At 41.3% G+C, this 16,397-nt stretch overlaps 1 protein-coding gene across 1 annotated transcript in view; it reads right to left on the reverse strand.

The window, feature by feature from the left end:
* Nucleotides 1-16,397, reverse strand: part of pappa2 (pappalysin 2) — a gene marked incomplete at both ends in the record, with an annotated part of 71,623 nt that overhangs the window by 17,024 nt on the left and 38,202 nt on the right. The window contains 10 exons of the mRNA XM_079173655.1: nt 772-904; nt 1,666-1,834; nt 3,514-3,727; nt 6,685-6,862; nt 7,969-8,065; nt 8,155-8,220; nt 9,978-10,152; nt 10,242-10,377; nt 13,440-13,550; nt 15,295-15,491. Of these exons, the coding sequence (XP_079029781.1) occupies nt 772-904; nt 1,666-1,834; nt 3,514-3,727; nt 6,685-6,862; nt 7,969-8,065; nt 8,155-8,220; nt 9,978-10,152; nt 10,242-10,377; nt 13,440-13,550; nt 15,295-15,491 (1,476 nt within the window). The remainder of the gene's footprint in view (nt 1-771; nt 905-1,665; nt 1,835-3,513; nt 3,728-6,684; nt 6,863-7,968; nt 8,066-8,154; nt 8,221-9,977; nt 10,153-10,241; nt 10,378-13,439; nt 13,551-15,294; nt 15,492-16,397) is intronic.

Below are 16,397 nucleotides of genomic sequence, written 5' to 3' on the forward strand. Positions count from 1 at the left end.
TTTCAGGAGTCTCATCCTGAAATTTAAAACCAAAGCATTTAATAATAATCTCCCATAATACGTCGATGAACTTCAAATATAGCTTGACAAACTCTCCATAACCCATGCATTGTCTGCTTGAAATCATGATATTACACACTGGTGTAATATCATGATTTCATTTTCAGTTTAACACTTCTAAGCTACTACAGAATGTGCTCTTAAACAAACAGGTCCAATGTGCAGCATGTGAGGGGATCCATTAGCATTTAGTCTTGAGTGTATAATCACCTGAAAATAAGAATTGTTGTTTTTTCGTCACCTTAGATAGTGTTGTTTTATCTTCATACGGAGCGGAAGCCTGTCGCCGTGTTTCTACAGTAGCCCGGAACAGACAAACCAAACACTGGCTCTAGATAGGGACATTGGTGTTTTCATGTTTTTCGGCCACGAAGTTCTACACGCTCAGCACACTGGAGAAGTTTCAGTTGGTTGCAATCTGTATCCTCACTGCTAGATGGCGCCAAATCTTTAAGTAGAGTATTTATTTTACTCATACTTGCGTTGGGTCAGTACAGTGAGTTGTAGAGAAAAGCCTCTTTCTGTCCACTGTAAGTGTTAAAAAGGTACTCTACTGCCGTGGTTGCTTTTTCTATTAGTCTAGTGAAGCCAAAGACAAGACGGGCTCCTGTGCTTGGCTTTATTTTGTTTAACAGAAGGGAGAGAATATAATCAGGACTGTTTATTTTGATGGATTACACTCTCATCCCTGACAAAGAAGGTTGCACTCACCGACATCCATCCCTTGGTCGCAACTGTACTCTACAGAGTTGAGATCGGCCGGAGGAGAGCACGATCCCTGGAGCTTGGAGCACATGGTGAACTCTGCAGTCCAGTCACCCTCCTTAGTGCAGCGAATCTCCCTCTGGAGACAAAGACAGATACTAAAATCCATGGTGGTCATCAATGAACTGTGGTGACAGTTATTAGTTCCAACCATAATTAGTTAGTTAGTAGTTGCCAAGTGCTGGAGATATTGGGAGTAGAGATGTCTGCCTTGTCTCCAATATAATAGAACTAGATGGCACATGAATTAACTATTTTCTTTCTACCGAACTACATCCACCAAACCGTACCACTGCACAGAAGGAAGCGTCTGTCTGCTCATGGACGAGAGGCTCGTGACGTAGCAAGTTGGAGCTACATTAATGGAGCTGCAACGTCAGTAATGTAGTTTGGTAGAAAGAAAGTAGTTCCGAGATGAAACTGCTAACAACAAGGTCAAATGTGGTTCTGCAGAGACTGACTGCAGCAAGAACTACCACAGAGGAGGGTATGCCAGATTGTTATATTTCTGTCTTTTGCCACCACGATAGCTACGCAACCGTTTCAGATGCAATCATGAAACTTTACAGTTGTTGCTCTGGTTCTAACGAGTGAAGCCGGTGCAGAAGTGTCTTAAAAACCTGCATTCTCCCTCGTGTCCATCGGGGGGCGACTCCTCTGGTTGTATAGAAGTCTATGAGAAAATGACTCTACTTCTCTCTTGATTTATTACCTCAGTAAACATTGTAAACATGAGTTTATGGTCTCAATCTCTAGCTTCAAGTCTTCTTCAATAGTATCGCATAATATAGAAGACTCAAGTGTCCCACCCTGATGTGACCAAACATTAAAAAATCGTACATTTTCTGTGTCATCTGGGCACTGCAGGGTGCAGAGGGTGTCGTAGTACAGGCCGTTGGTGCAGGTGTACATGCCCTGGAATACATCAGGAGGGGCCGGGCAGCATATGGGCTCACAGTTAGTTTCCTCCCACTGCCCCCCCTCCAGGCACTCCAACCTGAAGTACTTCCTAGAGAGCAAAAGAGTGAATCTCTGAGTGATCTTAACTCTAAGGAACAACACCAGTTTGAATTACATTCAAGGAGTTACATTTCTTTTTTTGAGAAATACATGTGCCCAAAACAACTGGAGGCCGGTGTGCAGCCAGTACTGGGACACTGGCCACCAGTTCTTCACCTCTAGTTCATGCTCGATTCTTGGGGATTTGTTTTTTAAATTCTAAGCATACTGCTGTACATTTGGACCAGAGGATATTTCACAGATATAATCCACCTGACAGATGAGTTTAGAACAAATGAATGTAACATGGCTGAAACCTCTTGTGTAGTACCATCCAGTAACAGAAGGTTTACTTTAACAAACTCTCCAACCGAATGCACTCATTACCCCCGCTGAGTGCAGTCCTACAGTGTGTGTGTGTGTGCGTGTACATAGTGTCAAAGGTGAGAGTAAAAGTCCTGTTTAAAGCTCTATAATAGCTGCTGCTGTTCACTTTCACATGTTGGATTAATAAAGCATCGGGGTTATTAAAATGTTTACACACGTTTGAGAAAGAGTAACTCATAAAAAGACACCCAGCTGCAAATGGATCTTGGTGGACGATGGTTTTCCACCGTATTGGGTGGAAATTTTGTGTGGACAAATCTATAAAATGTATTTTTTTATGCTGGCCTCATATGAGAGTAAAAGTCAACTTAGATATTTGATACATTGCATTTTAACTGCAATTCAGGACAGCAAGGAAAATGTGTAATATATAGAAGTCCATCTGAAGCAGGATAATAAAGCCTGTGTCTCCTCCTGTTAGGACTCATTAACATGTGAACTGTGGTCAGTAATGAGCAGATACCCAAAAAAACACAATTGGCTGAGTAATGACACAGCGGCACATGTTTTATTAGACCCTAATGTGAGCAAAACCGAACATAGAGTTGCAGGTGGTGGACCACACAAAAAATAATGCCTCTTTAAATTGTATCCATATTATTTATTTTTTTATACATTAACAACATTGAGGTTTGGGTGTTCATGTGATGCATTCTTACGCCGTTGCATGAAATGCTTAAATCAAATAAGCTAATTTGATCAAGCAGTGTGTAACGGGAGTCTTGTAAAACAAAGGAAAGAGAGGATTTTCCTCCATTACGCAGGGAGTATGTGTGATAAAACCCCGTCTCCACAGGCTTAGCAGCATTTAAAGCACAAACCACAACGTGTGATCTATTCTTCTTGCAGTGCTTATTTTGTGATGTCCTTTTACATAAAAATAAATGTTATGCCTGAAAAAAAATCAATCCATATGATAATTCAAGGTGTCAATCATATAGAACCCACTGGAAAGAAACAAAAGAGGAGATTATACAGCTCTACCATGGAAGATTTAAGATGCCATGTACTGCTATTAATAACTAACCACTATCGGGGGCGACAGTGGCTAAGTGGAGAGCAGGGCCATCCTTCGATTCCCGACTCTGGCTCCACTAGTCACATGTCGATGTGTCCTTGAGCAAGACACTTAACCCCAAAATTGCTTCCATAGCTGTGCCTACGGTGTGATAGAACCTGAATTGTAAGTCGCTTTGGATAAAAGCGTCTGCTAAATGACTATAATGTAATGTAATACAGACATTTATTTATGAGTGATGCTGGTATAAATGCCCTCCAAACACTGGCTGCTGTAGCACTTACCTGGGTGTCTTCTTCTTGAGGCTCCCTATCACATAAAAGCCTGGGTTACATTTGTAACGGCAGACGGAGCCGACGTCGTGCCCCGAGGCCAGGCAGTCCGCTGTCAGCAGCTTGGCGTCGGGTATGTTCAGAACTTCGGGACACTCGATCTTGCAGTAGGCCTCTGGGAAAGACCACAGGCCGTCCTCCAAACACACCAACCTGTCGCTGTCACCTGAGGAGGAGGGGGGGAGGAAAGAGTGCCGCCGCCAATAAGGTTATGTTTTTGGTTCGGTTCATTGGTCAGTTTAAGCGGGATTATGGGGAAAAAATATGGGCTCCATTTTCATGGTGGAAGGGTGAGGGATGGGCAGAAGAAGAAGTATATCTGTGTATTATTTTACATTAATGGAATGATGGTACAGAATTGGTTTTGTTTTATCTATATGCAGTTAGCTATGTTGGTTTGTATTGTAACGCTCATCTGACTGGTGTGGTTGGAAGAGCTTCCATAGAATCTATGTAGAAGGATCAGAAGTCAGATTAAGTGTCACTTTTCACTTCAGGACAGCTTTGACTTTACCTCGACGTTTTTCCAGTGAATCCTTGATTTAAAGTGCAGCTTGTATGGGACATTACTTCACTGGAGACTGTATAACATGTGAAAGTGACCCCTGACAGAGTGAGTTCAATGGGACCACAAGCAGGAAACAACAATCTTGGTGGTTTAACATCTTATTTTTCTTTTATAAAACCACAGAAATGTTTCTGTGGCATTGTGAAATGAAGTGTGACCATATCAATTAGAGAAGAGTCATGAAGTCACCAACATGTAACTGACTTCAGTAATGTCGGTTACACACATCGACCGTAAATAAGAAGTGGACGTAGTCGTCATGATGTCACCCGTTGGTTTATGGACTGCAATTTGAAGCCTCGAGTTCAGCAATGTGTCCGTGGCCATCTTGGCTTTTTGCAACCAGTGAACAGGAAGTGATCAAATTTGGACTGTGTAGGAGTGACGTAGAGACGATGTATACGTCTCTGGTAGCAACCTGTCAATCACAGTAGCCCCGCCCTAAAGCATCCCCTGCTTTATGGTCTGTTTGACTCTAAATGGACCATCATTTACTAAATGAACATCATGCTGTATTGAAGAAGACTTGAAACTAGAGATTGAGACCATAAACTCATGTTTACAATGTTTACTGAGGTAATAAATCAAGAGAGAAGTAGAGTCATTTTCTCATAGACTTCTATACAACCAGAGGAGTCGCCCCCTGATGGATATTAGAGAGAATGCAGCTTTTAAGAAACATCACCATTGGCTTTATTCATCAGAACTGGAGGTTGGTGCCTGGTTACACAGCAATATCTAGATGAAGTTTGCAAACATTACCAAAGTAAAAGGTCTGAGTGTATTGAATTGAATCGTCTAGTCGTTAGTTAGAATGTGTCGAGGGTGAAGTTGTTTGTGCGAGCAGTTCTTGAGAAAGCTGCAAACACCACACTGTTTAGAACTCCGTACAGCTAAAACACAAAGAAGTACACAAAGAAGTACAAGTAGGTCAACAGCATGGATTCATTTGTGTCCCCCTCTGTCTCGTACAGTTATGAGGAGAAAAGAGACTTCAGCTAATAGTTCCTACGCCTGCATAGCCTCACATGATGCACGAGCGTCGGTACGCTCAGAGAATCACAACCCCCTCGACCGTTCGCATTGGTTTATTTGGACTATAAAACGTAATGAATCTTTAACATGGCATACATTTTTACTAGCCATTTAAACATTGCGCCGGTGTTGCGGTGATCAAAATCCATCACAGCTGCACTGGTGTGCACTGAAGACATTGCGCTCTTTGCTCTCCGAGCGATGCATGACGGCCTTCAAGCACATTTCACCAAACCCCAAAAAGCCACAAATAGAATTATATCTGTGCAATCTGTGTTTGGGATCATGAATACATGGGTTCTAAGTGCTGACTCTTTCTGATTCAGTGTGTGGACATCGTGCTTGTTCCATCTAATTGCTTCAAGAAGCATCTACTACATTGCGTAACTCGCATTACCAGAAAGGGGCAATGCGTTTTTATTTTTTATTTTAGTGTGTAAATATGAATTTGTGTGTGGCGGTACTGCAAATTATAGGTGCCATCATTGTTCTGACTCATTATGGTGCAAGTGGTGTTTTTAAAATCATTGTGGACATCCCAGTGGAGGGAGGTTGTGCTGTGTGTGTGTGTATAGGTGTGTGTGTGTGTGTGTGTGTGTGTGTGTGTGTGAGAGAGCAGGAATATGCCATGTAGATGTTTCTGTCGGTGTTCATCCTGAATTTTAAATAACTACAGTCCCCACTGACGTTTTAAAAAGTCATAAAGCAAAGAGAAGCGCTGTGAGGAGCCAGAGAATCCGTGGTTGTGATTTTGTAAATGGCATTCCCTCTGTGATTTTTATTGGAACACTAGATTAGTTTCCCTGGTCTGAGCTGCTTTTTCAAACTAATTTGTTATAAACACTGTTGCGCCCTGTAAAAAATAACAAAAAACAAGCCAATTTTAAAGTGTAATTGTGTAAAATCAAGGTTTAATGTCCATTTCATTTTATGGACTGTGACTAGTGGGAGCATCTTGCTGGAGGTTTGTGGGTTCACTACCCCGAGCTGTGACTGTCAGGAGGTCGGTCGTAGCAGCAGAGAACATTACGGGATTCAAAGGTATGTTTGATTGAGAATGTCGATCAGCAATGTGAATAATTCAAAAAGTCAGTTTGATTGAAACTCGTTGAATTTCGGTTAATCTCATGACCAGAGAACAGCAGCATATAAGCAATAATACTATCATCATTTTGAGGATTTGTTATCTTTTTTTTTAACACAGATATGTCTTTGCATGGTGAGCCTGACAGTGTTTTTTATGATCCATTGCTGTTTAAAGGGGAAAATCTGCCACATTTTGTGTGGACGTCCAATCAGTGTTGGCGAGCAATGCATTCTGGTACATGTAGGCGCTGCCTGCACGGTTCTGCTTTCTCTGTCAATATATATAGCACTCGCTGAGGACTTTTTTCAGTTGACTACGTTTCCCCTTCAAAGCTGATTGGACATCCATATAAAAAGGAGGCAAATGCTCCCTTTAACAAAGAACATGCCAACAGTAGACTAGAACTAATGGACTAGACGTATCTATGGCTTACCTTGCAGTATAGCTGGTGATCCACAGGTGAAGGAGCACTGTTTGCCGAAGGTGGTCCCCCAGGGGCAACTGAATATGGCGTGGTAGACATGAGACTGATCGGGCAGGCCACAGTCTACAGGCTGACAGCTAACTACACGATCCCACGAACCATGGAAGCACTCCAGCTGTGATTCTCTCTGGAACAAAAGACGAAGTTTGTCTCATTTCCAAAAGGATTAAAAAAAGAACGACAAAAAAACAAACCCTCTAAACATGCCTGATGACACATTATATTATAAATGTAATAATGAAGACAGCGGGAGGTCCTTACTGATTTCCATCTCAATATTGAAGCCTTTGCCTCAACCCTTTGTAATCTTTAGAAGTGATTTATTTTGTTTTTTATTTGTATGCATTGATTCCCTCATAATTCATTAGAGGCTTGAGTTACCCCAGATTTTGGAAGCAAAAGGGAATACAACCACAAATGAGTGAAAAAAGAACACCAAATGTTTCAAAGAGTGGAATAAATGATTGTAGTACTACTCTAGAATTTGTGAGAAGGACAAACTGAAATCTACGGAAGCCCTGAGAGTCTGAAAAATCAAAACAGATTTTTCACTTGGCACAACCTTTTTATTGACCCGTTATATAAAGACAGGAGAGAAAAGACTTGGGTAAGATCTGTATCAGATCTGAATCTGTTTGATTCGGCTAAAATGAAGTCAGCTCCGTTTGTTTTTGGGCTGGAGGGAAAGATGTGAATCAGACTCTGGTGAAGACTAGCCCAACCAGCTGAGACCGCTTGAAAAGGCGGGTCTTGGTCTTCTCCCGAGCGGAATGTGGTCCGGTTCGTGACGAGATGAGATGATTTCTAAAGCTAAACTACTAATAAATATTACTAAATCCATCTGCATATAGGAAAGTGGTTTATGATTGATCTGCATAAGGCCATGTATGACCGATTTATGCATGTCAGGGAGGGTGTTTTCCCTGATATACAGGTCAAAAGCTGCTAAGACTGCTGTGCTTGTAAACAGTAACGTGTGACAGCGATCCCACAATTATAAGCCCTGAATCATTACTGTACATCTCATGTACATGTGCAGTCTAATAACACCAAGAATCACTTATTTCATTGGGAGCTCTTTGTGACACCACAGATTACAAAATATGCACGTTAGAAGCATCAAAGTGCTGCTAACTTTGATTCCCCACGAGGGACCTGATGATGCAAGAATACTATCGCCAAAACTGGACAAAGGACTGCATGGTGTTATTCCAACAGCGATGTTCCGTGTACCTGGTGAGGAAGGGTTCCCTTGCTGTTGAGGACAGTGATGCTGAAACCGCGGTGACACTGGACAGAGCAGTAGGAGGACTCCCCTCCTCCTGTACACCTGCAGAGACACACTGATATATAGATAGTTCTTTTGTTTGTTCTTCCACTCTCTTCAATTGTTCGGGGGTTTCATTTCAAAGGGCCTACCTGACAGAGGCGTGTTCTAGCTGGGGGGGGACGCAGCTGTCCAGCTGACACGGCTGCCGCAAACAGCTGTTTCAGGGATGGAGAGGAAGGAGAGGGAGGAGAGGGAGAGGGAGGAGAGGGTGGAGGAGGAGAGGGAGGTTTTTAAAAACTGCAAAAGATCTTTTTCCTATTGAGACTAAACTTCTTTCCTACTGAAGTGTACATCACAGTCTGTTTACAGGTATATTGTGGTGGAGTCTCATCAATAACCTCATGTGAGATAACTGGAGTCAGCTGAAGGCTACAAGTTTTACATTTAAAAGAATCCAGGGGGTGTACAGCCCCAAACCTCTGCAGCCGTGCTCCTCATCTCTGCTTGAGACTGAATGGTTGAGTTGCATTGTGGGCAATGTAGGCGTGAGGTTTTGACAACAAAGAAGAGTGTGTGGAATTAAAGAGACCGTTTATCTGCTTGGTTTTCATCCTTATTTTAAATCGAAATTGTCCATCGTGAGCTCCTCATGTCCAAATACAATAAAGCTTTAAACGGACTACTATATATTCTAAAAGGTACCCAGGAACAGTTCTGTTTGTATCTCTTTATAACACGTGTTCATAACATGTGTCAAAGTCCCAAACATTTTCCTTTCATAATATATTTTGAAAATATTGATTCATCAACTGTTCTTCAGAAGAAATGTCTTCTTAAAATCCACTTCCACAGTTTTCAAAGAAAAAGATTCCACTTCTGCACATTTAAATGCTGACATGTTTGTGCAAAATAATTGGTTATAGTTTTTCACCAATTCTATCATTTAAATTACAATTCGATTTTTTTTAATCATTCATAATATCTTTAATAATTATTTTAATTGCAGTAGAAAACTCGTAGTGATCACAGTCACAGGGATCAGTCGCTTCTTGTTGTTGTGACAGAATCAAGACGGTTCAGATGATCTGCTCATAGTATTCAAGCAGGCCTCTTAAAGAGAACATTCTGGGTCTTTTCATACATGACAGCATATGCACAAAATGGATATCATTTATATTGTATTTTCATATTAGGCAACGATAACCTGCAGTTTATTTTCAGGCCTGTAAAACATTTTGAAACATTTTTGTGGCTGAGTAGCATATTTACACTAAAGTTACTGTAATTGTAAACATCAGAATACTGTTTTATTCAATTGCCTAATTATAATTTGATCTCCAGTAAGCTTTATTCTATATACAGTACTGTACTGTATTATAGTGTATTTGAATCATACACGGTACAGTAATTGAATGTATGCAGTCATTTGAAAAGCGTTGGGAAAACTGTATATAAATATAACGTGTGTATATATATATATATATTTTTTTATTTAAGGTTTCCACTGTATGTTACTAAACATTATGGTCTACACTAACACTGATGGCATCCAATAAATCTTTTTGGTGTTATTTTATATCCACTACTGACGCTATTAAATATGACAGTTCATTTGTACCTCCACTTCAGAACTATTGAATGTTTTTGAATCTTTGGAGTCCGGTGCTCCACCCTCTTTCTTTGTGTGCACACCGCTCTGTAGTCTCATGCCCTTTTATGGCACACGCCTTCAACAATGGAATTGGCCATTATAAGAACACAAATAGGAACAATTCTGTTGTTTCAGAGCACATCGTGAATCTGAAGAATACTTTTCTTACATCACAATATGATGACATGTGGACATATGGTCCCCTTTTCAAGCGCTGTATGAAACCTGACATGCTGTGTGTGTGTGAAAGCATACGGTGTGTGTGTGTGTGTGTGTGTGTTAAGTAGGTAGTTGTGGGAGAGCCCACCCTCTGATGCGCACCCGGTCAGGGCGAAGGTGCTGAAGTGGCAGGACGTCCTCAGGGCCACACCTCCCACTGCCACAGAGGGGGAGGAGAAGAGGAGGATAACCGAGGCCGTGATGAAGAAGGGTCGAGAGAGGTCATGGGTCACGTTCACCACCAACGGGTTACGATGGCATGAGAGGTCATGTGTGCCTAGGTGGATGGAAGGGTTTTGAATAGTCCTTTAGCTTTGACTTTATCATATAATCAAATACATACAAATCAATACAAGTAAAAAGTACCGAGTGAGTGGTTCTTCCCAGTAGTATCGGACAGGAGGATGGTAGCTGTCCTCCGACACTGCTCCCCAGACCACGACCCATCTGAAGCCAGGTACACCATCACAGAAGCTGCCACTCCGGGATGGACAAATCCCACCTGGATCAGTAAAAAAAAGCAGCAATGATTTGATTTGATTTGATTGAAGGAAAAAAACGTTTGATCTGATGCTATGAGAAGACATCTGGACTTGTCATTGAAAGTCCTGTGAGAATAGGATGTTGGCCAGAGTTGAACTATACTGTACATCCTTCAATGTGGGGTTTTGTCGTTTCGTCATTCTTGCAATAACCCTTCAGCTTTGGCCCAGTGTGGTTGCACTTTCCAATGAACACGATGGTTTGTTGTTTGGATGTGAAAGGGTTCTTGACACTTGTCCTTGTCGCTGTTCTAGCAAGTCACCTGCACAGTGTAGGGTGGAACATGCTGGTGCACCCATTTCAAATGTTTTCAACCCATTCAATGGCCATTATCATTTGGTTCAGATGAGGCAAACTGCACCTACTGTCACAAACAGTCTTAAAGGTGTGGTTCACTTTGTGAATTGAAACAAAGCTACTTGGTTAGTTTTAGGAAAAGATTAAAATAAGTCTGTTTGTTATGTTGCGTAAATTAAGTTTCACACAGGACAGGAACAGCGGTCTCCTGGGTGAAAGTCCTGTTTTTGTTTGACCAGTCCATCCACCTCGACTTCCTCTGTCTTTGGACTTTGTTGCTCTTTACACTACGTCACCTGACATCCTCCTTAGCTTCCGTCATAAGAAAAAAACGGCGGCTTCACTGCGGTTGTCGACCATGTGAATAGATAGAATAACACATGGTTTTGCATTATGCTGAGAGGCAAACGAGCCAATTATAGCAGAGCATCGTCCAGCTCCGACCAGGGTCTGACGACCACCCGGCTCTGCTCCAAAGACTCTCGTGCAGTGTTTTGATATTTCCTTCATCTTCAGGCTGGTTCAGTGGATTTAGTGAGTCACGGTTAAAGTTGTGTAATAGAGATACTTGTTAACTGGAGAGGTTGGAAGCAGAAATACCTTTCTAAAATATTACGTTTCTACGTCAAAACCTGTGGAGCTAACATTAGCAGAGAACTTTAGCACATCATTACCTAGCATCATTACCTAGCTACTGAAGGTATAATGAATGTCTACACATGCTGCTTTAGCTTTTTAATGACTGTAACAGTGAATAAAGACCTACCAGTCGTTACAGAAACACTCTTGTTCCTTAATATCATCGTCTTCTGTCTGGATCTCCAGGTGATGTGGTGGTTCACTTTCACACTGTGATCTGTAGCTTTAGCTTCTATCTTTAGCTTTTTAACTGTTTTCACTGCTGAATCAGTTTGATATCGTGGATTTATCCTTCAAACACATGTTGAACAACATGTTGTAGACCCTTCTGTCTGCTTCTCTCTGAAATCACTTTTTCATTCTCCAAAAATGAGATCATATTTCTTTAGGGAGTGCAGTTAGTGACAGTGTGGGCTCCATTGTAGCTCTGACAGCTTGACGGTGTAAAAGCAGGGGGCGTGGCTTCGCGAAGGGTCTGAAATCCAATGTCATAACTCGGCCTCTGCTCTCTATGACAGAACTTCAACTTTTTACAGCCACCTCTTTAGCCGACAGACTGCGGAGGTTTCATCCTCAAAAGATGGATTTTGGAGTATCACTTTTATAAAAATGAAGAAGGGCTTCCAAAGGAAGAGTAAGAACTGTTAAATGAGACGGGCACCTTTAGAGAGCTGGCAGAGATGGATATGATAGCTGAAAGCTTTTCAGATAAAGTGAGACAAGATATTTAAGGCGAGGGAAGCCTTTCAGAGACTTGAAGTGTTTCAGGGAGAGCTGGCAGATACGGGTGTTATCATGGAGGCCCTTTCAGACGTTGAAAGAGTCTTTAGGAGAAGGCGGCCCCTCCAAAGAGGTTTAGAGATGTGCTTGATAAAGAGAACATCCATAAAAGAAGAAGGAATGTAAAGATGACTCTTTCAACGAAGAAGTGGAATTGATGAGAGGGAAAGAAAAAAAAATGATTGTGCAAGGAAAAAAAAGAGGCAGACTCATGACTCAGGGAGCCTATAATCCGGAGCACAACGGACGAAGGGTTTTGAAGCGATCACTCAAATCAACAGCTTGCCTACGCTTAGTCTGGACCTGCACAGTGGATTGTGGGAACCGTGGCTGTGGAAAGATTAAATCGCACAACCACGACTAAATAGGAGAACCAGACACAGGTGGGGAATGGAAAGTCAGGTCCAAAATACTGTGCAGTAAACAAACAGGACATCCCTCTGAACGTTGGCTTGTGAGTATTGATGCTGCACAGATAAGAAGGGCAATTAGGACATCATCTTAATGGCAACAGCAGCTATTGTAATTGTCTGCCAACGTCAAATGTCATCAATTCTAATGTGTTTAATTCACAAATAAACAATTAATAAGTGGATTTAGGATTAATGATCATGAATAATTACTTTTTTTTGTTGGTCTGCATTTTCTGGGGCCATAATAAAGTATACTTGTAAATGATGTATTCCTAATTATCTATTTATAATTACAAAATGATTCCCTCAGATGCCTTTATATACATTTATTTTAGGTATATAATTATGAAAGATATATAAATTACATAACACTTGGTCTTCCACTATTAGTGGTATTGGTCATTACTGAATATTTTGATAATTAGTAGCCACTGAGTAAAAAATAGCACAAATGTAAATAAAGAATAAGTAGACGGTTAGTCATGATTTGAGTAATCGTCTACAGATCATTAGTGCTGATAATTTGCAGTTGTCCTGGAAAAAGGGTAATTAAAGTAAAAAAAAAAAAAAAAGCATTGTATGAATCATGCAATTGTTAGAATGTTGGGAATGTGTGTGTGTGTGTGTGTGTGTGTGTGTGTGTGTGTGTGTGTGTGTGTGTGTGTGTGTGTGTGTGTGTGTGTGTGTGTGTGTGTGTGTGTGTGTGTTTAAGCCATGCAGACTGTGTGGGAGGCCCTTCAAAACTCATTATTTTAAAAGTATTGGAAAGTGCTGGAAGCTGTTGAAGATGGAATAGCCACCCGCCGTCATTTAGTGGAGGGGAAAACAGATATGAGATGTGCACACACACATACACGCGCACACACACACAAACACACACACACACACGTACCTTCAGCCAAAATGAATGTTCCAGGTCATTAGTGTCAGGCTGGGCTGTGCAAGGGAACCAGGCGTCTGTGGGCAGCTTGTCACTCACCTCCAGGTGCTGGTACCTGCAGAGCTTCACACAGAACACATACTAATTACATAATCAATAATTACAGGTAATTATAGGTCGATAATCCATGGTAACCTCACTTTAGCTCATCCTTTAATGTGAAAAATACTTCATGTAAAATCATTGGTTCTATTGGCACATGGTCTAATATGTGGTTTCGTCACATATTCCACTTTATGGTGCAACAACGGACAGTTTATATAAACTGAATTTTTTGGTTTCGCACTAATTTCAGAACTTCCGTGAGATTATTTTGTGTGTTGAGAAGAGCCAAACTGCTCTTGTAGTGAAGCATTTGATAATCCACGCTGACTTTACTCCTCATGACACTTTGATTGGTTTCCGTACGGAGGCTGTGGTGTGAAACGTCCCGGGAGATTTGCCAGTTCTGATACGCTGGAACCAGCTTGTCTGACACCAACAGTCCTCCCATGATAAAGATACCTTAAATCATGCTCCTTTTGTTTATTGAAGTTTCATACGTAGATCAGCACTTCTGTTTTTAGGTTTCAATGTCCAGACAATGACGGGACAGCTAAATGTCTCAATGAATACCTCCATACATGGAGAGATAGAGATAATATATAATATATAAATAGCAAGTAAACAAAAAGCTTGTTCAGAATAAAAAATAAGAATAAACAACACATAAGAATACAATACAAATTTGATATAAAAAACAAATAAATACGAATTTAATAAAAGATAAAGAATTATAGAAATATAAAAAATCTAAGTTAAAAATGTATTCAGAAAAAATAAAGGAAATAAAGGAAAATGAAATGAAAATGAATTTAACGTAAAAAAAAAAAAAAAGTCAAGTACAAATGAGAAGATTAACAACAGTTCAAAGTTAAAAAGTTAAATCATGTTCTTTGCCCGTCCGAGAAGCTTCAAGCATTGATGGATCTGAGAGGCCTCGTGTGATTGCAGACCTTTTGTGGGAGGGTTCAGGGCGGGGAAGTGACCAGTGTATTTTCTACTAAAAAACTAAAATGACGTATTCAAAGTCGCTGTGCTGCCTTATAAAGTTCTGACAAAATGTCCTCCAAAGTTATAGTGGAAGCCCTTCCTTTTATTCTTGTCTTTACCGGTTTCTGCTCATAAAAGTAGTAAAAATACTTTCATATTAACCAATGATGCACTGACTCGTGCAGGTCACTTTAATAGCTTTTTTTTACATTTGAATGTCTTGGCTCTTCTCTCATTGAAAGGCTGATTTATACTGTGTTATAACAATGTTAGAACACAGTAAGTAATGCAGAAGGAGAGTGAAAGGCAGGGAGAGCAAACAAGAGAGACAGAAAGAGTGTGAGTGAGCAGAAAGGTTAGAGGGAGAGAAAGAAAGTCAGCTGAGGAATATTGCTACTCGTCTTTATTCCTCAACAAATATCTGTGTTACTACTGAGGTTTCATGCAAAATCTTGTAAAAACCAAAGGCTGGATGAAATATTGATTTCAAAGCATAGACTGTTATAATAAAGCCTTGAATCTGATTTGAATGGACGTTACTGTATCTGCACTCCATGAGCAGTTGTGTTTGTGTAACAGGAGCCATAATAAATCAGGCTGGACTATGTGCTCCAGATTTCAAGCCTCCTGTACAGAGATGAATACGGGTGTTTCAAGATGTAGCCAAGCTGCTATCATTGTTAGCCCAGAGTCCAGGGTTTCCACGACGGCCTCCACGGGGAGTTTATTGTCATCTGGAAGTCTTTCTATGTGCCCCGTGGTTCGTGCTTCATACCTTGGTGAGTGACGGCTCCCCGGTGGCGGCGTGGGCGGGACAGAGGTCGGGGTCCTGGTGCGAAGCGGCGGCGGCGGAAGCCCACTGGTCCGTGTAGCCCAAAGGTGTGAAGTAACCGCAGTCCCGAACGCTGGAGCCCCGCTCAAACTCCTCGCACACGCCGTCGCCGTCGAAGACATAACACCGGCTCGGCTCGCCTTGGGGAGATGGAGAGGAGAATAAGACAGGAGGATTTATGAAAGGATATAAAGCCTGGTTTCTTAATCTGGCAGGGAACACACTCATCCCCCGCTGTTACACTCCTATCCAAGTCTATTTATCAGTGAACCAAATCCAAACAGATCTACTCTGTATTTTCATTGGCCGCTTTCAACGTCAGCCACGTCAACCCGACTTTCAACAGCCTGTAAATTACAGTAAAAAATGAACTTTGACTTCAATTAATTACTGAAGATCACAACACTTTTGGTTAAGAGAGCCTTATATGTGAATTGGCCAGTTAGTTCAGTCCCAAAAGCACCTCAGTAACCCTAACCCTCAGTCACCACGCAGCAGCAGCAGCTTCCTGCAAAGAGCTGTCAAAGCAATGATTCAATGTTAAACAACAGACAAGAAGGTATTATTATTGGGTCTATTATTGACTCAAGGAGCAAGGGGGGTGGGGGGTCAATAAATACCTGTCCGCAGCCGTGGAAAGGAGCACCAGAGTTACATCTAATGCAACATGATACATGTTGTCATTACTGGACAGTTGACAGTAAAATGAGAGCTGCCAATTAGTTGACCGGTTGATTCGTAGGCTGTTGATGGACAAATACGCTCTGTTGGAGATGTTTCCGCATGACTCGATTCATCTGCTGGAGGATATTGGGACAAAACATTTTGAAGTGGTTTCCAGCAGCCTGGTCTTTGCTCCCAGGGCATCAAATACTGCGTTGTGATGGCCCTCGGCGTCTGTATGATACGGTTTTTAATATGGCTTGAGCATATTTCTAATAAATTGCACTGTATATACATTGCACATCCAAGTTTAAACACTAGATTTCGACTAAATTTAGTGAAGCTATCTCTGTCTTAACTTCTTGGCACAGAAAGCAATGTTT

Source organism: Pholis gunnellus, assembly GCF_910591455.1.
Source record: "Pholis gunnellus genome assembly, chromosome: 14".
NCBI classification, from domain to species: domain Eukaryota; kingdom Metazoa; phylum Chordata; class Actinopteri; order Perciformes; family Pholidae; genus Pholis; species Pholis gunnellus.